The 24,423-nt window shown below is 37.7% G+C and overlaps 1 protein-coding gene across 1 annotated transcript in view; it reads right to left on the reverse strand.

Annotated features, from left to right (window-relative positions):
• The window catches only part of Cntn5 (contactin 5), a 469,456-nt gene that overhangs the window by 372,627 nt on the left and 72,406 nt on the right, over positions 1-24,423 (reverse strand). Inside the window, exon 5 of the mRNA XM_035444195.1 lies at positions 18,992-19,087. Within this exon, the coding sequence (XP_035300086.1) occupies positions 18,992-19,087 (96 nt within the window). The remainder of the gene's footprint in view (positions 1-18,991; positions 19,088-24,423) is intronic.

Consider the following 24,423-nt stretch of genomic DNA (forward strand, 5'->3'; position numbering starts at 1 on the left):
CATTTACAGCACAGAACTGTAAGGAACATTACTCATTCTGTGAATTAACAAATAAAATATATCAATGCTTGAATAATCCTTCAAGGTCTTATCGTTTCTATTATCAAAATAACTTCAAACATATAAAATATGTGAATATCCAGACACAAAGGCATTGCATCAAGACTGTCAGGTTGTCAATTTTTTTCTTAATATAAATATTAACAATATGTAAAAATATTTAGTTTTACCAGCTCTTCAGTTATATGGTTCTGCATAAATAATTTACCTTCCATACACATACACTTGTAAATAACATGACAAAGTCTGCAAGTCATATAATTTATTACTTTTTATTCAATCATTTTGAGGCTGACTTTTTTTCTACTTTTAAAATAATGATGTTTGTATTCCTAGAATTTATTTGATTGTATTAAGTTGAAACCCGTACAAATTCACTCAAGGTATATAGTTGATGTAATAAAGTAGGATGGATTTTTTTCTATAAGCAGTTTATAATCCAAAGCAGTGGATACAGGAACTCAAGCAGAGCAGGAACCTACATGGGTTAGAAGCTGAGGCCATGAGGGAGTGTTGCTTAGTGGCATGATTCCCATGACTTGCTGAGCCTGCTTTCTTTTTTTTCCAACATTTTTTATTTGAATTAGAAACAGGATTGTTTTACATGACAATCCCCGTTCCCTTCTCTCACCCATCCTTCCTCCCCCCCCCCAGCTAAAAACTTATCTGTCACATATCTTTTCTGCTCCCCCTGGATGGTGAGGCCTTCTATAGGGTGTCATCAGAGTCTTTCCAATCCTTTGGGATAGGGCCTAGGCCCACCGCTGTGTGTCTTGGCTCAGGGAGTATTCCTCTATATGAAATGGGCTTCCAAAGTCCACATCTATGCTAGGGATAAATACTGGGCCAATACCACATCTGAGAGAGGGCTGATCTCCAAAATATAAAAATAACTCAAGAAGCTAGTCCCCCAAACACCAAACAACCCCATTAAAAAGTGGGGTACAGAACTAAATAGACAATTCTCAATAGAGGAATCTAAAATGGCTGAAAGACACATAAGAAAGTGTTCAACATCCTTAGCCATCAGGGAAATACAAATCAAAACAACTCTGAGATACCATCTTACTCCTGTCAGAATGGCCAAAATCAAAAACACCAATGACAGTTCATGTTGGAGAGGATGTGGAGAAAGGGGAACACTTCTCCACTGCTGGTGGGAGGGCCAACTTGTACAGCCACTTTGGAAATCAGTATGGCGACTCCTCAAAAATGGGAATCAGTCTACCACTAGATCCAGCAATTCCACTCTTAGGCATATACCAAAAAGAAGCACATTCGTACAACAACGACATATGTTCAACGATGTTCATAGCAGCACTATTTGTAATAGCCAGAAACTGGAAGCAGCCTAGATGCCCCTCAACCGAATAATGGATAGAGAAAATGTGGTACATTTACTCAATGGAGCACTACTCAGTGGAAAAACAAAACAAAACAAAACAAAAAAAAAACAAACAAACAAACAAAAAAACAATGGAATCTTGAAATTTGCGGGAAAATAGATGGATCTAGAAGAAACCATTCTGAGCAAGGTAACCCAATCGCAAAAAAACAAACATGGTATGTACTCACACATATGTGGATTTTAGACATAGAGTAAGGATTACCAGCCCACAATCCACACTGCCAAAGAAGCTAATAAACAAGGAGGTCCCTAAGAAAGACATACATGCTTCCCTGGAGAAGGGGAGAGGTTCAAGATCTGCTGAGCAAATTGGGAGTATGGGAAGATGAGGGAGGGAGCGAGGAGAATGAGAAGGGGATAAGAAGAGGGATGCCGAGGACATGAGGGAGCAGAAAATATGAGTCAGGGGAAGAATACACGATAACAAGCATGGAGATATTATAATAGAGGGAGACATTTTTGGTTTATAGAGATGTCAGGCACTAGGGAAATGTCTGGAGATCTACAAAGACGACACCAGCTAACTATCTCAGCAATGGAGAGGCTACCTTAAATGCCCTCTCCTGATTATGAGATTGATGACTGATTTATATGCCTTCATCCAGCTGCTGGTGGAAGTAGAAGCAGATATCCATAACTAATCACCTATCTGAACTGGAACCCAGATGCAGAAAAAGACCAGTGAAGAGCACAGAGGTCCAGACCTGGCTGGTGAAACCCACAGAAACAGCTGACCTGAACATCCCGGAACTCTTGCTCCCCAGTCTGATAGCTGGAATACCAGCATGGGACTGATCCAGACCCCAGAACATGGGTTTCTGTTAGGAAACCTCAGAAATCTATGGGACCTCCTGTAGGATGGAATATTTTTATGAGTGTTTTTTATTCTTGGGATTTGAGTTAAGTATGCAAATGAATATTAGATTCTAAGAGACGTTTTCAGATTTTTTTCATCACCAGATTACTGGGTTGGCATGACCTAGGAGGACCCAAATAATGATGTATATCTAGAATATTGAGATTGCTCTAGAAAACATGGATCCATTGTAAATTATTCCTATAAAGGTTACACTAGTAAAACTACAAAACTTCAGACTTTTAACAAAGAGTAATAGATCAGATCAGGAGGTAAAGAGGGTCAAACAACATAGACATTAATTTAGATAAAAGGCAGGCAACTACATTACTTTCAAGTTTTCCATTTTTAATTTTCTTTTCTGCTCCTCTCTTCATCATTTCTCTCTGCAGCTTTGGCCAATTTACTGAATCTCCCTGACTTTGTCATTGTTTTGAACATTTGAAAATGTCATTTCTTATCCATTAAATAAAGATGACTTGAATAAACAATGTACCACCATCCTTGGCATCTAGGGAGAATTCACCAGTTGTATTTGGGTTATCAGTCAAGAAGATTCTTAAGCTACAAATAAGTCTACATGGTGATAAGTGTCTCAGAATTATCTTAATTCGGTCAACACTGAGTCAGTAACCAACATTTCACTGTGCAACTTGCTTTAAAATAATTCAGCAGTACTCCATACCTTTTTCTTCTGATCATCAGCCAGGTTTCCATGAGAAGCCCAAAAAGCTGATTCTTTCAGTTGTACATGCCTACATGATTTAAATGTTCTAGAAATTATAAATACATTATACACTAATCATGTGCTACATATTTAGATAAATACTATTATTTGTAATAGTATGTCAGGTCATCTCCACTTCAATAAATTGAAACTAAAAGTTGATAAAATTAGTTTTTAATATCTTTTCTTTATAACATAGAAACCATGTTGGTAATCAGAATCCTAAGATGGATGTAGAACACTCAGATACTTTCATGATATACAAAGAGACTTGCCTGATAAGATGATAGATCTGGAAACAATAAATATTAGCTCAGATAATGGGAAATGAATACATTGTTGATTTAATTTTTGGATCCCATTCTTCAGGAAATATCCAATATCCAATTTGAAAGCTATAAAGCCAATATGTATTGTATAAATACTATCCCAGATCAGCAGGAAGTCCCTTTGTGTTTCAGAATAAGTTTGTTTGTTTGTTTTGAGACAGAGTTTCTCTGTGTAGTTTTTCGACCAGAATAAGTTTTTGAGGCTGTTAGTTTCCTTGCGATGAGAAGGAGGATGTGAAAATGGGATGCTGTGTGCTTTCACTACAGGCTGCAGCATCAGTCAATGCTGCCTGCTCAGACTGCTCCATGCTGTTCCTTAATCCCGATGCTGATGCCCTGTGATGTCCAGGCCGGTGGATCCACTGGAGAAGCAAGGCAGCCATTGCAGTTCTTCCTCACCATTCTGACTCCTTGCTCAAACTGAGACTATAGCCTTACAAAGGCTCAGAACAAGCCTGTGTCCTCAGGGACCAGCAGCATTCTCCATTACATTAGAAGAATAGAACATAGTTTTCCCTTATGGCTTCCCCTTCTGTTTTACTCTTATGGCCAACATGGAGGAACTGAAATGGTACCCAGAGTGATCTTTGCTGACATATCCTGGACTTCAGCCTGGGAACACAAACACCCATCTCGGCAATACAGGGCTGTCACTGCGGGCCATTATGCCTGCTACTGTGGTGTGCTAATTGGGTAAGGTCAGACAGTTTTATCTCTCCAGACTTTCTTTCTCCTTAGGGGAAAAATGGTTCTGGTGACTGATCCTCAGTCTGCAGGCACTCAATTTCGGTGCTTGTTAACTTGGTGACTGCAGTGTAGAAGGAAAACAAAGTTCCACCGTTTCAGACCAGCTCGGTGGAGGGAGCCTGAGACCGCAGCCCTCCACTGTGTCAAGGTCTCTCCTTATTACACATGGGCTCTGGAATATCCTAATTAGAATATCACTGTGTACTGTATTTTATGACCCCTAGAAATCCTGTTTAATAATGTATTTTAAAAAATGAAAATGATGTCTTAAGTCAACAAATTTATTTAGGACAGAAGCAGAACTTAAAAAAAATCCAATCCATCACTCCTCCCAGAATTTTCATTTACAAAATAAGATAATAAAAAGATGCACTTTATGTACTGAACTGACTTTATAGATCTATAAACTGCCGCATGTTTTCCTCTGGCTTCCACATTCATGCTATGGTACATGCACCAAAGCAATACATATTCACATGAAATATACCAATCAATCAATCAATCAATATGAAAAACTGAGAAGTTTCTGGAGAAAACAAAATTTATGAATATTAATCAGTGCAGCTGCTTGGGAGGCAAGTGATTAGAAAGGGTTGTTAAATACTTCCTGTGGCAAGAGACCTGCTGACACAGTGATGGTGAGTAGGGACACAGGCATGCACTCTTTTTCTCAAAGTTTGCTTAAAATTGTTGATTTTATCATGTAAATCATGTTCCATTAAACTTAATTCAAAATGGTCAACATTTCACATGTAAAAAAGAAAAAGTCTCAAATATTAATTTTTCAATTGAAGACTATTACTCAAAATCTAAATATGTATGATCATCTTTCTTTCTATTTAACTATAGGAAGATTTATTTTGGATGTGATGAGAAATCTCTATTACACCACACATTTTCATGAAAATGCAATAGTAACAATCACTTAGATTATGTGTGTTTTTCTGGCACCTGGTTGTCTCAAAGAAGATTAAGTGAAGAGGAACCACAATAGCCATCATTAGTACAGTGTTTACTACACAGCAGCACATAAATAAAAAACAACCATACAATGTGTAGTTTAATCATTCTAGTGCCCATATAAATGCAAAAATGGTAAAAAGGAAGAATTATGGTTAGAAGATATTATATGCTCCAAATTCACACTGTAGAGAATTATCTAAGTTTACTCTCTCTGACCCCAGAGCCTAAAAGTTAAAAGCTGTCACAATATTTCAAGTTTGGACATTAACATCTGGGTCATTTGAATGGATACTGAAAAATGAGATGAGATGACATCACCTTGACTTGCCTACATGATTGCTGCAGTCTCCCCACCAAGGAATTCCCCATTTCCTTCTCTAAACCTCACACTTGCATTCCTGAACAAGGCTCCAAGCTCCTCTCACAGGATACACCTGAAATTCATCATGTTTAAAAACAAAGCATGGTCATCTCTTTACTGACCTTTCCCTCTGTGCACTGTGTCCAGCAATGTTCGAATCAGCACCAGAAAGTCAGTCCCAGGATAGCCTGAATCTGGTGCTGCCTTAGCTGAAGTGTGTGTGTGCTGGGTGTGGGGAGGAGGGCTACTTCCAACTTCCTGCTTCCAAATCAATGCTTGAAACACAAACAGGATCTTAGTGAAGCTAGCCATGGTGTCTGTTCTGATTTACCTTATAAAAATATTAATACCTTTCCTCCACAGTGTGATACTTATTTTTGTAAGGACTTCTCACACACTGAGGGTCCTTCCCACTCTTTTATCAAGAGCTCCTGCCAGTTGCTCCAAACAGTTCAAGAAATAGCATATATATATATATATCATTCACATGCATATAATATATACATGCACAGACATGTATACACATACTCATCTACATATGCACATTCTTATACATATATGTGCATATACAACATACACATATTTGTATATACATGCATACATGCAACATTGCCTCTATTTTTTTCAGTAAAAGAACACAATGACTGCAAGGATTCTCAGCTTCTCTCCTTTCCAGTTCTCTGGATGAGAAATGAGACACATATATTGTGCTAATTAAGACAATTATGTTAGTGGTCAGGAAACACCAAGAAAGCCTGTCTGTAATGAAAACAGTGTCAGCACCACATAGAGACAAATGTTGCTACAAGTGAAGAGCCCTGCTTGTGTCTGTTTAGTTCCTAGAATTGCTTCATCTGTGGCAATGTAGATCTCATGCAAATCTAGTGTTTTAGCTATTTTGAAGTGAGCTGTAGTCATTTACAGCCAAACACAATAAACAATGTATACTTATTCCCTGTCCTATGCCTATAGAATTTTAGAAGGTCATGAAGAATTAGGAAGAAAATATGGATTATTAGAGGTACCTCTTAACAATCATTGCTCAGGAACATGACTCTCAACAAGCCCAGGGATTTTCAAATCTTTGGTTCCATTAGCTTACTATTTGAGGAAAAGGCTGGGAGAGAAAGAGACAAGAATCCACTCTGTAGCCCATATCAGTCTTGAACTCATAGTGATCCTCCTGCCTCAGCCTTCTGAGTGGTGGTGGCATTATATGTGTGAGTTACCTTGCACATCTGTGAGGGTCAGGTTCAAGTGAGGGATAAGTAAACAGTAACCAGAAAGTGATTGCTGATTAGATTCTTGTAGAGTCAGAAAAACACTCAAAAGATATATAATATTCGAATGCTGGCATGCAGAACACTTTTTATCAGGGACAGTGTCACGTTCATATTGCCTGTAGCTGTTTCATGCTATAGAATGTGAGGCTGTGAAAGAGATGCTATGACCCACAACATTAAGCATATTTAATATTCAACCATTTATGGAAAAGTTGGCTGGCCCCTCATTGAGAGTAATCTAATTTCAAAGAGTTCATGCAAAGCTTGGTAAACTAATACAACAAGATAAGCAGTATTAACACCATTGAGAATGAAACAAAGGCTAGGGACTGTTCACTGGCTTTGTGAAGTCTATTATTTTTGGTCCCGAACAAGCGTCACGTAAAGTCAAAACCTATGGTTGCTTTACTTTCCTTTGTTTCTTCGTCTTTCTGAGCAGACTACTTTTCCTCTTTCTGTTTACTGCAGGATCTAATTTCCTTAGTGGAAATTGAAGAAAACAACACCAATACCTTATTTTAATTGTAAATTAGTTATTTTATGTATTTGCCTTTTGTCAGCATATATGTATGTGCAGCATGTTTGTGTGCAGTCCCTGGAGCACAGAGGAAGGTGACAGATGTTCTGGGGACTGGAGGGAGCAGCAGTGTGGGTGTTGGCCTGAAACCTTGGTCCTCTGAAACAGTTGTCAATGCTCTTATCTTCTTCTGAGTCCTCTCTTCATCCCCAGCAATACCCTATTTAAAGTATGGTACAGATGCAGGGTTAGAGTTATGTTTTTTTTGTTTTGTTTTGTTTTGTTTTTTTTTTTTTTTCGAGTCAGGGTTTCCCTGTGTAGCTTTGGAGCCTATCATGGCACTTGCTCTGGAGACCAGACTGGCCTCGAACTCACAGAGATCCACCTGCCTCTGCCTCCCAAGTGCTGGGATTAAAGGCATGTGCCACCAACACCCAGCTAGAGTTAGATTTTTAAGAGCAAAAATCCAGGCAAAATTTTTATATTCTGTATTTTAATTATTTATATCTATTCATTTATTTTACATCCCAATAGTAGTTTCCCCTCCTTTCTTTCCTCCCATTCTCTCCCCCAACTTCCACTTTGTCCCATGCCCCTGGACTCCACTTCTCTGTTTCTGCTCAGAAAGGGGCAGGCTTTCCATGGATGTCAACAAATCATGAAAATTGAGGTAGGACTATGCTCCTCCCCTCATATTAAGGCTTGATAAGGCAACCCAGTATGAGCAATATGTTTCAAACATCTGCCAAAACATCAAAGACAGTCCCCATTCACACTGCTTAGAGTCCCACAGGTAGATCAAACTATGTAACAGTCAACATATGTAGAGGGTCTACTTTGGTATCATGCAGGCCCTTATCTTTCAGTCCAATGTTTACGAGCTCCTATGAGTCTAGGTTAGTTGTCCCTAAGGGTTCCTTTGTGATGAACTTGTACAATCCTTTCTCTCTTCAAAAGGAATCCTGGAGCTCAGCCCAGTGCTTGGCTGTGGATCTTTGTCTTTGTTTCCATCAGTTACTGGAGGAAGGCTCTCTGACAATTAGGATAGTCAGAAATCTGATGACAGGAGAACCATTTCAGGTACCCACTCCACTATTGCTAGGTATTTTAGCTGGGATCATCCATGTAGATTCATGGGAGTTTCCTTTGCACAAGTTTTCTACCTGACCTTGAAATGTAACCCCCTCAAGACATCTATTTCATTACTCCCCTCTCCCTCTTCACAACCTCATATTCCTACTCCCACATGCCACCCGTTTACCCAGGAGATCTCTTCTATTTCCCCTTCCCATGGAAATTCATGTGTCCCCCTTTGGGACCTCCTTGTCACCTAGACTCTTGGGGGGTTGTGGATTATAGGATGGTTATCCTTTACTTTATAGATAATATCCACATCATGAGTGAGTACTTACCGTGTTTGTCTTTCTAGGTCTGTGTTACCTCACTCAGGATGATTTTTTTATAGTTACATCCATTTGCCTGAAAATTTCCTGATTTCATTGCTTTTAATAGCTGAGTAATATTCCATTGTGTAAATGTACCACATTATTTTAATCCATTTTTCATGTTGAGGTGCTTCTAGGTTGTTTCTAAGTTCTGGCTATTATGAATTTTGCTGCTATGAACATCATTGAGCAAACGTACTTGTGACATGATTGAGAAACCTTTGGGTATATGCCTAAGATTGGTATATCTGGGTTTTGAGGTAGATTGATTCCCAATTTTCTGAGAAACCACTATCTTCATTTCCAAAGTGACTGTATAAAGTTTTACTTCCACCAGTAATGGAGGAGTGTTCCCCTTGCTCCACATCCTCTCCAGCATAAATTTTCGTTAGTGTTTCTGACAGGTATAAGATGGAATCTCAGAGTCCTTTTGATTAGCATTTCTCTGATGGCTAAGGCTGATGAATACTTCTTTGTTTCCCAACCATTTGAGATTATTCTGTTAATAATTCTGTTTAAATTTTTACTGTATTTATTCTTTCAAGGTCTGTGAAGAATCTTGTTGGAATTTTGGTGGGAATTTCATTGAGTCTGAAGATTGCTTTTGTTAAGATTGCCATCTTTATTATGTTAATCTCACTGATACATGATCATGGGAGATTTTTCCATTTTCTGATATCTTCTCCAATTTCTTTCATCAGTAACTTAAAGTTTTTTTCATACAGGTCTTTCACTTGCTTGGTTAGAGTTACCCCAAGATATTTTATATTATTTGTGGCTGTTCTGAAGGGTGCTGTTTCCTTGATTTCTTCCTCAGCCCATTCATTGTTTGTATATAGAAAGGCTACAGGTATTTTTTAGTTAATCTTGTATCCAGCCACATCACTGAAGGTGTTTATTTGCTGTAGGAGTTCCCTAGTGGAATTTTTGGGGTTGCTTATGTATATTATTATGTCATCTGCCAAGAAAAATATTTTGATTTCTTCCTTTCCCTTTTGAAACCCCTTGATTTCCTTTTGCTGACTTATCACTCTAGCTAGAATTTGAGCACTGTATTGAATAGATATGGAGAGAGTGGACAGCTTTGTCTTGTTCCTGATTTTAATGGGATTGATTTGAGTTTCTCTTCATTTAATTTGGTGTTGGGTGTTAACTTGCTGTAGATTGGTTTTATTATGTTTAAGTATGTTCCTTGTATCCCTGATCTCTCCAAGACCTTTATGATGAAGTGGTATTAGATTTGGTCAAAAGCTCTCAGCATTTAATGAGATGGTCATATGGATTTTTTCTTTCAGTTTGTTTATATATAGTGGTTTACATTGACAGATTTCCATATATTGAACCATCCCTGCATCTCTGTGATGAAGCCTATTTGATCATGATTGGTGATTATTTTTATGTGGTCTTGGGTTTGGTTTGCCAGTATTTTACTGAGTATTTTTATATCAATGCTCATGAGGGAAATTGGTCTGTAATTCTTTTTCTTAGTTGAGTCTTTGTTGTGGTTTGGTATCAGGGTAACTGTAGCCTCATAAAAAAAGAATTTGGCAATGTTCCTTCTGTTTCTATTGAAGAGTATTGGTATTAGCTCTTCTTTAAAAGACTGGTAGAATTCTGTATTGAAACCATCTGGTCATGGGTATTTATTTTGGAGACATTTAATGACTGCTTTTATTTCTTTAGGGGTTGTAAGTCTATTTAATTATTTATCTAGCATTTGTTTAATTTTGGTATGGAGTATCTATCAAGAAATCTGTCCATCTATTTTAGGGTTTCTAATTTTGTGGAATACAAGTATTTAAAGTATGAACTAATGATTCTCTGGATTTTGTCAGTGTCTGCTTTTATGTTCCCCATTTTGTTAATTTGGATATCCTATCTCTTTTGATACAACTTTTTAAAAATACTTTTATAGTATTTTCTTTGTGTGTGTGTGTGTGTGTGTGTGTGTGTGTGTGTGTGTGTGTGTGTGTTCACATATACCTGTACTATGATGCTCATGTCAATGTCAGAGGACAACACACAAAAGTCTATCCTTCTTTCCCCAATGTGGGTTCTGGGGTTGAAACTCAGGTCCCAAGATTTACTGGCCAGCACATTTATCCACTGAGCCATCTCACTAGCCCCTGAGGAAAAGATTTACATCTTTCCTTCTAAACAGAGTTCTAGAAAACTCTCCAAACTAGAGCCATTTGGAATCCTGCCCCATGTTTTTTTTCTTTTTTCTTTTCCTATGCTATATTTCTCTTTAGAGGCAGAATAGGTAAGAATATGCATTACTCATATTAGAATAGAGTACAGGAACATTAACATTTAAAGAAAACACAGAATTGTACATTTAAAAGGTCACTATTTCAACTTAAATTGGTTTTATTCTTATTTATTTATTGGTTTGTTTGTTTGGCCACCATGGCAATACAAAACTGAAAACACTTCAGTACAGCACAAACTGCTGGCTACCCCTACAAGTGTAGGACAGAACTTAACAGAGTTTCTGGGTTCTTCAGGTCCCCAATCTCTACACCTTTGTGTATTGTATTTCTAAAGGGCGAGATAGGAAAACACACTAAGTGGTTATGAACACACGGTCAGATCCAATCAAACAATTGAAATAATCAGTGTTAAACTTTTATACTGAAGATGTAAATCAGAGGGATATTCAACTTTCAAAATAATTCCTCTCACTGTGCCTGAATGGTCCTCAAGAAACTCTTGGTGTGTTTGCTTGCTGATATTTAGTATTCTGTGTACAAACTTTGTCAAAATGCCAAGGAATGTAAATGATTTGAGCTTTCCTCTCCACTAACATCAGCAATACTTGTCCCACAGCAGCAGGGATATAAAAAGAAATGGACACAGATATTAAAACCACCTTAATATTTGAAAAGTATGGAAAATGTGAGGTGAGTGTACTAACCACTACACTACAGAAACAGCAAGATATCTGAGAGGAGTTTCATTGAATGTTCAGTGATGATGGTGTGCTGAAGGCTTGAAACCAGACCAATGACTCGCTGTAATGAACTTTTGAGGTTGGGGCTGATTGGACAAAGGGTATAGGGCATGATACTGAGCAGCTCTCAGTGCCACTGGGATGAATGAAGAGATGTTGCAAAGATGGAGGACCAGTGTGTTTATGTTGTTGTTATTGTTTTAATTCATTTTCTGGGGGCTTTTATGGGAGCATGCTGCAGTGGTGAGGGGTGGATATGAAGGGACTGGGAAGTGAGCCAGATTGGGGTGAATGATATGAAATTCCAAAAAAAAAAAAAAAATCAAAAAGGAATTATTTTTGAAACCCTGTCCAAAAAATAAAAACTAAAACAGAAAACAAAATAAAACAACAAAAAGAATTATGTTTTAAGAAACAAGTTTGTCAAATGTATTTTGTGATGGTTACCAAGCTGGGACAAGCAATTCTGCAACACTCCTTGAATAAGCGATTAAACAGCTTTCATGCCTTGGGTTGAAGCAATCTTTTTCCAGGTAAATGAAGCAGTAAGAACTTGTATTATCTTTTATTTACATAGGGAAATATTAACTACAAAATAGTAAATAAATCAGTAAGTAAACAATGTTTGTAGAAGTGAATGCTTAGACAAGTCAATCAAATTAAATGATGAAACACCTTATTTATCTGAGTTATTTAAGACATATGTTTCATCAGTGGCCTATGTTTGCTTAAAATTGGACTTTGTATAAATTGCCAATGGGATATATAGGAAAACATGTGATACGTTTAGAAGGACAAAGAGTTAGGTGTCACACAGGTTTGAATCTGTATCTGTCTGTTCATCAGTCATAGGACCGTGGGCACGGATCTCTGAACTCCAATGTCCCCAGTGATAATATAGTTATTGACAGCAAAACATAAAGAAGAAATGAAAATGGAATCAATACATAGGGAAGATATTAAATACTGACTTTCTTTCCGTTTTTCATTCTGGGATGAGGCTGATTATAGGTGGGACTTAAAAGAATCTTTTGAAGCCAAATTATAAAACTCATGTCCTGCCTTTGACAATAATTTTTGAGGATAAAGGATCATAATTATGCCACAAGGACAACTTAATTCAGCACTTTAAAAAATCATTCTGCTTGAGATATAGTTTAAAGAATATTTTTGCATCTTATCAATGTCTTTGGGTTTCACTGTTTATAATATGATACAGTAGTCCCATATCTCACTGTGACTTTTGTGAACTTGCAAAATCTGTGCATTCCAAAGAGTTAAAACTGAAGATTTCCAAAATAGCTTCAACCCATAAAGAATGACTCCTAACCAAAACAAATCTGGTGAAATGACAAGAAGCTCTGACAGAATGGAGGCCGGGCACGGCTCCTACACCGAGTGGTGGGAAGCAATAGAATGACAGGATGGATGTGGAAATTTAAGAACTTCTGAAATGTTTTCCTTAAAATCAGTATTATACAATCTTGATAAAAAATGTTAAATATGCAACTTGTCATGGTATACTGCATTATTGTTTTGTAGAGTAAAAGATATTAAAAACAGTTCTTGAGTTTGTCTTATGTCATAGCCCTAGCTATGACATCACCTTGACTTAGGAGATAGTGATTTTGTAAGGTGACACTGCATTATGAGTGCAAAGCATCAAAGCAAGCATTTACTTTGATAACCACTGAGTTTTGCTTCCATATTATATAGATTATGTGGGGGAAAAATTGGGTTTCCATGATACAGAGATCTCCTAAAGACCAAGATGCCCTCTCCCATCTCACCTTTCCTCTGTCCATGGTTCTTTCCTTGTCTCTAAGGATCATATATTTCCAAGTTCTGTCAACTTAATGTCAACTGGCAATTTAAAGCATCACCTTTCTCAGGAGCATTTACATTTTAAAGAGGATTCTGGAAGACGGATCTTCAAGATAAAATTGAATTTAATGTTTACTTCCCTCTAAGCACTGAACTAATTGCCTTACATAAACTGCCTCTAAATACTGCCATACACGAGGCAGCTTTTGTTATTCCCTTTACAGTTATGATAGGAATAATTTAGCAAATAAAGCCAGTAATAAGTGCCAAAGTCAGGATGAGAATCTCTGGCTAGAAACCTACTCTTCCAGGTGCAATGTAAAGGTAAAGAGAGTAGCCTTGCAGAAACAGAGGTGGTGTTCTGCCCTGTCGACCAGCCTGCATAGCTGTCCCTGAGATTCTATGGGTTTGTTCACTATTCCACCAGACTGCTCTCCCTGTTGAACATAATTCCCAGCCTGAGTGAAGGACAAAATACTCTTAATCTAAAGAAAAAGAACCCTTTTGTTTAATAACAATGAAGGTTAAGCTTAAGCATTACAACTCTAACACAATAACGGCTCGAATAGATTCATTTCAACTCTTCTAAAAAGAGGAATTTCAGCCCAGGAGGATCTGCCTGGTAGAGGGAGGACTGGTTAGTGTGGGAAGGACTGGCTAGTGAAGGGAGGGGATTAAGGGTGGAGGACTTGTTTCAGAGCTGGCTCTAGGTATAGGGTTTAATTTTTCGGGAATCAAAGATATCAAGGACTTGGGATTTATTTCACTAGAAGTTCAGTTTTAGAGAACTTCACATGACCCTGAAGATAAAATCACAATGGGATGAGGATCACTTAGGTTTGCTAACTAATCTAAGGAAAATAGCTTCAAATCAAGTGTCTTGATTTGCTCTCTTTCTCCCTCTTTCTCTCCCCCCTCTCTCCCTCTCTTTCTCGCTCTCTCTGTTTCTTTCCCTCTTTATACACTGTGGGCATGGCTCCTATTTCACATCAAGCCTGCTGAGCTGAGATTTGCAACTTCAATGTTCTTTTTGTTTCTTGCCCCAGAAGCTGGCAGCATTGTTTTCGAAAATGATAAGCAGTGGCTGTGCCTATACACTCTTCACATAACTCTTCACCTTTTGTGCTGCAGAGCCACTGTGTTCTGGTCATTTAGAAGGTCCATCAACTTTTGGAGCTCCTACACTCAACAGGTTTGATAAATGTAAAGCAGTCATCAAAGTTCTAGCAGAGCTACCCCGCCCCAACAGTTAATTCTATAATCAGTTGAAGAAAAATTGTAATCTTAGATACTACTAGCAAGGTGCTTATTCTATGCCACACAAATCTTCCAAATTCTGCCTACATTAGACAGTTACTGAAACCAGTTGCTATGTTAGAAACACACTAATCAGTGTTATTTTTTCCCCACGGTGCTTACAAAATAAACAAAAATGCACTTAGCCTTAGCCTAGCTTCTTTGGATCACACCCTATGTTGGAGGAATTTCACTCAAGCCCTCAGCTGCCTTCTCATCTATGTGCTGATCATGTCCTAGATTTCTGTTTGTTTTTTTTTTTGCCATCATATGGCAGTTTGGGGTACCTATTTGTAGTTAAGACATACTGTATCCAGAGTCTGACTTTACTTTTCATTAGCCAAAATCTTCAATTTGGACTACTAAAGACACTGGCCAGAGACAAGTTTTCTTTTAACTTTAAAATTACTTTAACTAATGAATGAACAGAAAAGTTGTCAAGAGCAAACACATTTGAAGCAGCTGAGGAGCACATGTAATTTTCTTCAGAGGTGTGGCTAATCTCTGCTGTGTGGCCCCATGCTGATATGTGTATGGGAAGCACTAGTAAGACTCAGTGAGAGGAGAAGAAAGAGGAGGAGGAGGAAGAGGAGGAGAAGGGAAGAAGACATGAAGTTGGGAAGAGGAGGTGGTAGAGGATCTGATCTGAGAGGAGTTGGCAATCAGGTGGATTTTACCAACATATGTTTCATTCATGAACTAAATTTAAAAATAAATATAAATATAAGGTATTCAAAATATTAAATATTCATTAATATTTTATTATACATTTTCAAATAACAAATGAAATTAATATTTAGATTAGTGAACTATAGTCCTTGACATAATATTTCTGAAGCTTGGCTCATTGTTGGTACCATCAGGATGATAACTTCTATGTCCCAGACATTTCTGAGGACAGTGTAGTTACTGTACATACTCAAATACACATTCATTATAGGCTTAAGCTTTTTATTCCTCATGCTGAGATAGAATGATGAGCCCCATGGATGTTCTGCAAGCCCTCCATCAACCTAACCACATCCAGAGACTTTTTCTCCTGGAAATTAGGCCTCAGTGTAATCATTTTAGTATTTCTACACATAATTTAACCATTGTTTATTTGAGATGATATAGTAACTACTGTTTTCTTTAGCATGGACAAGGCTGTGGCAAATACCTACAATTCTAGCTCTTCTGCAGCTTCAGCTGCAGATGATCCTGTCAGTTCAAGGCCAGCCACTTTGTAGCTGGCCAAAGGAATATTACACACACACACACACACACACACACACACACACACACACACACACACACACACACACACACACAAACACACACTCACACACACACACACACATCCCACACATACCTCACATGTCAGTCTGGGATATAGAATGAATTGTCTTTCTAAAAACCAGAAACAATAATTTATCAAAATAACTAATTTTAAAGGTATTATTTGAGAAGATTTTTCCTGTGTTTTTATATAGATTTCCCCCTTGTATATAATACCTTGAATTTCAAAATGTTTGAACAGATGAAGTACAGTTTTGCTAAAAGAAAGTCAATGTGAGAAAATGAGCTTAACAGTATCTGGGTAGATAATTGCTTCCTCCTAGAGAAGTGAGCAGCTGAGCATGTAGGCCAGATGTTTTCCTCACATGTTACAAGACAGGTTTTCAAGATCATCTCTTGGGCAGTAAAAGGGAAATTTAGAAAAAGAGTCAATTGCAGATTTCATTGAGATTCAAAGTAAAACAGAGCTTTGTACATTCCTTTGAGGGAATGAGCAATAGACCTTTGAGATATTTCTGACTATTGAATCCTCTCTGATGGCTGATCTGTCTTGTCACTTCCTATAGCTCTTGATGAATCATGGTCACCACTCTCCTTTGAGACAGCAGTGTTAGAATGTGGAAAGAAATGACACAAGTCTCTGTCATGAGTATGGACTCCAACAAACTAACAGCATGGAGCAGATGTCTGTTTAAAATGCTTTGAAACTCTAATGTAAGAACCAGCAGGTTTCCCCAGGAATTCCCTGTGCTTTCAATGAAGCACCCACTAAGTACTGGGCACTGTGCTACATGCTGAGGATATAAACTGGACCATGGAGAGTTTCTTAGCATGAAATAAATGCCAACCTACTCTGAGAGGTAGAAAGATCACTACAGATTTAATTCTGATACTCTATGGCACATAACAAAATTCTCCTAAATTAAACAGGAAAAAAATTAAAACAAGGAAAATCAGAGAAACAAACCTGAATGAACCCTAACAAACCACGTGCCCCATGAGCACCTGCATCCCTGTTTGGGTGAGACCAGAATTTGGGTTTGAGATGTGGCTCTCACAACAGGTTATGGTTCTTCCCTCATTTCACAGTTCTTAGTTTCATATCATCAAAGCCAAGGCAACTGATGAAGTCAGAGCTTGTGAACAGTGGTGTAGACCCAGCCTGGGCCCCCATTTTTCATGACCTCACTCCACAGCAATTATTTAGAGTACACTTTCCCAAGGCATTTTCCAAGTGCCCCTTCCAGTAGAAGGAGCACAGCCCCAGAAGAGAATTTCCATTTCTCAACTACAGTGATCTCTAACATTTCAGGTTTCAGTCCCTGCTCTTCTGAGAATAAAAAAATGATATAATGTGGTTTTCATACCAGTGCTATGAAGTTGAGCTCATTTTTATGCTTCTCAGTTGTCTTCATTTATAAAACAAGGAATCAAAAAGGGAAGCCACCAGAAAAGTTTGCTTACCACACAACTGATCCTCCTTGCTCTGTTCTTCTTTATACTCTTTTGCCTAAGTCCCTGATAGTCATTTCTGCCCCAAACTTTAACTCATGACTTTCATCCCTTTACATAGGCATAGATTCATTTATTATTTATTATTTGTTAATCATTTCAGCCCCAATTCTATGCCAATCTCTGTCTTAGGCATGTGGGTGAAACAGGGAGCAAAGCCTACAAAATTTCTGTCTTGGTGAGATTTATGTTATAATCAAGGATAATGGAAAATGACATTGTAAAGTACAAACATTTATACAATGTGTTACGTGATGGGTATTGTGGAGAAAACAAAGCAAAGAAAAAAATGAAAACAGTGACGTGAAAACTCAGACAATGCAGGTTAGGAAAGGCTAAGCTAAGGTATTTCTGTGGAGGATGGATGTGGTCATATGCCTCCAGCAGAGAGAGAGCCTGGGGGACAGTTAGGCCAGTTACTTGAGACTTATTGGTCAAGTATGGAAGAAGATAGAGAAATCTTATGCAGCCAGATGGTGGCTTAAAACCACTCTCTGTTCTCCAGTCCTTTCTAGTGCTCTCTTACATATAAGATAAAGCAATACATCAAGGAAGTCAACTGCCTACAAGGCAGTAGTAGGATCCTCAACAAACTCTGCTCATACCCAACTTCACATTAGGGTTCTACCAGCCAGAACTATAAAAATGTCCCTGATATTTAACCCATGCAGCCTGTAGCATTTTGATCTGGCAGCTTGAGAAGAATAACACATAGCCTCATTTAGAGTCAAAGCCAGGCTCCTTACAGTGGCTTTGAGAATTCACCATCTGGATGTCCATTAATTGATGTCAGTCTCTCTTAAATTGTTTCCTGAGAGGATATACTAAGATATAAAGAGATACACATTTCTAACCACCGGACTTGATCAAAACGAACAGTATCAGCAGCATGTTGCCAAAAGGGTATATAATTATTCGTAGTACAGCTTACTGTTCTGTTTCCCACAACTTCAACAGGTAATTAACTCTTACCTCACTTTGATAGCTAAGACTGTTGCTAACATAAAAATAAGGCAGCTTTGTTAAACTTAGCATTTGGTTCTAGTGTGGCAAAAAAATACCATAAGCAGTCATCTATGGAGCTTATATTCTGAAATGAGGGTCCCATTGTAGTCACTCACTCAATTCTGACACATCAATCAGTTTTGCAAGTTTTCATGTCTCTTATTCTGGACCATATGCTCCTCACCAATGGTGGCAAAGGCAGAATGACAGCAGTTGACAGAATGAGAAGAAAACAATAGTATCACAGGAGAACAACCTCCCATTTAGTTCTATGTAAGATGTATGATGGGGAATTTCTCATGCATGTTGATACAAGTCGTGGCAACCATGCACATGTCAGCTGGAGTGGTTCCTTATTACACACTGTCTACAAGAGTGAATAAAAAGCACAGGAGAGTAGTGATAACGTAGAAGGATGCTACTGTACCTGGAGAATGAGGCGGTGGGGAACACATCAGAACAACCCCCTGGCCTTCCCTCACAGAGACTGCACTTCTTGTCCGGCCACTAAAATTTCCCAGATCTGTCAACACAACACAGCATTTAGATGTAATGTACAAAAGAAATAAAAAATAAAAAGCACTGTGGTAACTTTCACTTATTTTTCTATTATGATCCTGACAATGATTCTTTTTTATATTTTATTGTTGGGTGGGTCTGATAAGTAAATCTAGAATAACCCAGTGTTAAATACAAAAGTTTAAGTAAGTCTAGTATTTAGAAAAATACCACAATCTTTGTGTCTATTTACTGTGCATTCTAAGTTGTCAATGCAGAAAGATACTAAAAAATATAGTATTCCAACACATTGGTCATTTCTTCATACTATTTGCTATATAGTGACCTTTCAATGAGGAAAGCTTATCCTTCACAGGGAGTTATGCATAGTTGATAGGGGTGGCACAGGTCCAGACTGCTACCTCATTAGCTGCCATGCTACAGTGGTGTATAAAGCTAAGCATGAGTTTGCAAAATGAGAGAAATTTTGTGCACTATGGAGATATAATGAGTCTATGAAATGTTCTTTCTGTGAAACTGGATGTGAACATCGTGTTCTTTCATTTTATGAAGGGATAAAGGGGGACCTCTGAATTAATTATACTCATCTATTTTAGTTAGCCCAGGCACACCATAGTTACTGAAACTTGTGTGTATGTGAGGCAGTAGTCCTGGGTCAGTTGCCTCCCTCGAAATTATGTTACATTTACACAGATGAATAAACAATCCTAAAAGAAAGTGGTCCTGAAGTGAACAATGTGACTTTGTTTTCATTAATTGCCTTTATTGATCTCTTTATCATAGCAGCCACAGACATTATCTCCCTGTCAGTAAATTAGCCTGACCAATGTTATGATTTTCAAAATAGTTACTTGCAAATAGTGGTTTATTTTCTTGGATAAATATTGTCTTAGAATTGAGGTCTATAACATCACCTTTCCATGGTAAGAAATGCTTTCTAAAAATGTTCTACCATTCTTTCTATTATACATAATTTAAAAATGTTTTTCTTTATAAATACTATGTTTTATAGAAATATAAGTTAGAGCCTCAATTTAACTGTGCATTGATATAACAACTGATTAAATTAATCAAGATAATTTACTGAATAGATGTGAAGAAGACAGTAACCAGTAACTATTTTACATATTTTCCATCCACTTTTATGGTCATGAGAATTAACTCCAAAACCTTGTGTGTACTTAGTGGTATATGACACTGAGGTGGACTCACAATTCTGTCATGCTCTCCTTGAACTCAGAATGTAGCCCAGGTCTATCAAGTTCTCCATACCCCACCACAGCCTCCGCAGTGGTAGGGTTACATGAAGCCTCAGACATTTTAATGAAAGATAATTTCCTTAATTTTTAAATTAAAACAGATTTTTTCCAAACAAAGCCGCAGTGAAGGATATATGTCATTGTTTAGGTAGATTGGTTACAAAATGTTGTTCTTCATGATCAGGAAGAAATTTGAACAAAGGGGATTATATTCAAGGTTTTTGTTTTGAAACAAAAGATGAATCCAGATATGATAGGATAAAAAGGATAGATTATTGAATCTACCCCGAAAAGAATATAGGGAGGATATAGATATGATAAATTGAAAGCTAGAGTATTGAATATACTCATAAAAAGCATCTACTAGCTTTAAATATTTTACATTGTATTGGATTTCTGTATATTAAATATAATTGTTGCATATTGATACAAATTTGAGAGTAATTTTGCTAAGTCATAATGTTTCTAGTCCTTGAAAGTTAGTATCAACTATATAGGGCAACAAGCAAATGTAGTCTAGTAATTAGTCAGCTCTTATAATCTAACTTGTAGTCACTTTAGGTATGTTTACAAGGTCAAATGATTATTTTTGAATGTGAGGTCATCTTAAAAAGCTTCAAAGATCTACAGAATATGCCATTTAACATGTTTTAATGACAAAGGATTTTTTTTTTACGACAATGAGACATGTCTACCCCTGGTAGCACCAATCTATGTTGGAGAAGATGATGGGGATGGAAGAAACTCGATGTGGTGTTTACTTTCTTTGTGGCAAAGGTAAGACACTGAACAAGAAAGTGCCCTTGCCTCAACTGCTGACAGTATGCTGAACAAATTGGACAAACAGGGCACCAAAAACTGTGAGGGCAAACCTTGCCAAATCAAAGAGGTCCAGTCCTTCATAATATCCTGGTTCACAGAAATGTCTTTCAGATATGCTAGGCCTATAGGCTGAAGATGGATGCCCCAATATTGAAGAGGAACCTTGGGTGACTATCCAATCAGTTGTCTGTTTCTGTCATTTCTCACATTTTTTTTTGGAGTTGCTTTAACGAAATTCCTGTTTACTTAGTTAATGTTATTTCATTCTCGGGTCTCTGAGAGCATTGGAGACTAGGTAGTATATAGTTTTCCTTGTTTGCCAGACTTAGTAAAGAAATTTACTAAAGATGTTTAAGTGTAATAGACTTGAAAGACAATAAAGATAATTTGATATTGCAAGTTAGAAAAGAAAGTAAATTAGGTACAAGATTTTGGACTCATCAAAAAAGAATAGATAATGGAATATTTTCTCTGAATTGTGTAATACCAATGGACTAGACATTGATAATGTACTTACTGCCTGCATATATTGTATATACTTACTGCGCTTACTGTATATAGTTTTTCTTATATTAGGTATGTTTTTATTTTAGACACAAATGAGGATATGTGGTGATATCTTGCTTGTACAAATAAAACCTGTCTGTTTGTCAGGGAATGGAGCTTGACCCTAGCCAGCCATGGAGGTCTGGAGGTCTGTACAGACAGACAGGAAGTAAGATAGCTGAAAAGAAACAGGATATAAGCAAGGAGAAACAGGAAATCACTCCCTTGTCTGCTGAGTCGTAAAGGAGGTAAGGTATGGCAGTGGTTTGATTCTTCTTTCAGGTCTCTCCACATTTTCCTCCATATTTGACTCCAGGATTCTAATACTTAGACCAATTAAGAACTCCATTTACAGACTCAGACTTAGTGAAGATATAATGATGGTTAGAGAGCAGAGTGAGAAAAAGATGTGACACAGTTAAACTGACTGCTTTGCTACATGGTGAACAGGAAGGTTTAGTCCAATTTAGTTCAATTATTGTATAAGGCAGGGTGTCCTTATTGAAAAACAAGAGAAACTGCTTAAATAAGAAAAGAAACTTCATTTGACCATAAGTGTGTCAACCTCAAGGCTACTTCTGTGGGTATCTGCCAAGAATAATGTCTGCCTCTTTGTGAGTTTCATTAACCCAGAGTGATCCAACAAGTGCATGTTTGTGTGAGGCACAAATGCATGCAGCTCATTTCTTTAAGTGCATCCACATTGGTTCTTAGGAATAGAGCCTGTATTCTTTTCTCTAGAAATTGCTCTCAATATGAAGGTAAAAGTATGACAAAAGTTTTAATTTGGCCTTTTTGGATTCTCCTGCTAGAAGGACAAGCAGATATCACATAATGAGGCAATGGGTGTCCCAGGGACCCAGTGTATCTTCATAGACTGTTCTTCTTCACCAAATATACAAATTCATAAAAGCCAAAACCTGCTTGGATATCAACTTATTTAGAATGACTATTTAATGAATGACTATTCATTAAAACACACATACATACTTCATACAGTTACTACAAGTCATTAATATGCACAATGCAGCATGTCCAATTGACTTATTAAGCTAAAAGGAATATTTTAACAGATAACAATTGAAAATTGGAGCCTCCATCTGGGGATTTGGAGCACAGCACAGAGATGGCCTAGAAATCAAACATGAAGAAACAAAAAGTGCAGAATGCTTATCTTGAACTGTAGTTTGAGATTGCAGTGACCTGAGCTGAAACAGCGTATCCTTCTCTATGTGCTTCACCATGAATCAGTGAGAACACAACACAAGATGCTTCACGAAGGTACCTGTGACTCACTATTTCCTAGGAACCACAGTGCTAACATTACAAAGCCAAATGGATATTTTTCAGTTATAAATACTTTTTTAATGTTGTGAGCTGTTTAAGTTTTCATTTTGCCTTAGTATTTTGTTGCTGAGAATAGAAGTATGGGACTTCCACAGGCTAGGTAAGCACTCTATTGCTGATTTGGATTCCCAGGCCCAGGAATGATTTGTTTTTTGGCTGATAGCTCTAGATTGTCGTCAAATAGCCACATCTGGTGATATGTCTTATCTTTTACCTTGGTCAGTCTGTTTCTAAAGGCTGTTGCTGTTGAGCTGGAGGGCATGTGACAATTTCACACTACACTCCTTATGATGCAGGGATTCCAGCCAACTCCTGCATGAATCTAGCAACCCCCCCCCACTTATAGAGAAAGTAGACAGCCATGCTTCAATTATGAATACATCTGTAAATTAAACACGGAGAAATAACAGAGATGTCAAGTGTTTTGTGCTTTCTTTTCTCCCCTGCACAAGACTCTGGTTGATTTAATGAAGCATGATTTATATGGCAAACCTCCTGGCTGGTATAAACTAGGTTGAAGCACATCTGGATTGAAGCAAACGGTGCATTTTTGAGGTACTCAGGAGATTTAGAAATCTTTTATCAGACAATCATGCAGCATAGATGTTTATCATTTTAATAATCTTATTTTTTTATAATGGGGAAGTGAGAAGTAATAGCTTTCATGAACATAGGCTTCATTTTTCTGTGAATGACACAAAGCCTGAGGACACAGATTCCACTGACATGGTGCTGAAACTACAGTTTTTCTTTCTTTCTTTCTTTTTTTTTTTTTGAGACAGGGTTTCTCTGTGTAGCTTTGGAGCCTATGCTGGCACTCACTCTGGAGACCAGGCTGGCCTCAAACTCACAGAGATCCACCTGCCTCTGCCTCCCAAGTGCTGGGATTAAAGGCATACGCCACCAACGCCCGGCACAGTTTGAGTTTTAAATTTAAAGGAACTCGTTCAAAAGCTACTATAAGTCACACAACATCCAGACAAGTAAGAGACTGGGTCTGTGATCCAGAACCCAGGAGCTGTAAGCCTGGCCTGTGATCTGAGCTTGATACACTAAGAAACACTAAGGTCAACAAACAGCTTGAATTACACCTGCATATGATAGGAGCAATAGACCTTTGCATACAACAAGAGACATATAATAAATGACATGATTGACAGCCCAAGATAATGGACTGTTGATTTTGCATAAATATTATCTTATACTCTGGACAGAGAGAAGGAAACTGTCTTCCTTGTTTGCCTTCATGTACACTGCCTCCCACACAGAATTTGTACCAGTGATACAGAAAATGTTACAGATATATGGTCTAATCATGCTGACTTGGGAAAGTTCAGAAATGTCTGGGCCATCATACGAGTGCATG

Source organism: Cricetulus griseus, chromosome 4 (genome assembly GCF_003668045.3).
Source record: "Cricetulus griseus strain 17A/GY chromosome 4, alternate assembly CriGri-PICRH-1.0, whole genome shotgun sequence".
Lineage (NCBI taxonomy): Eukaryota > Metazoa > Chordata > Mammalia > Rodentia > Cricetidae > Cricetulus > Cricetulus griseus.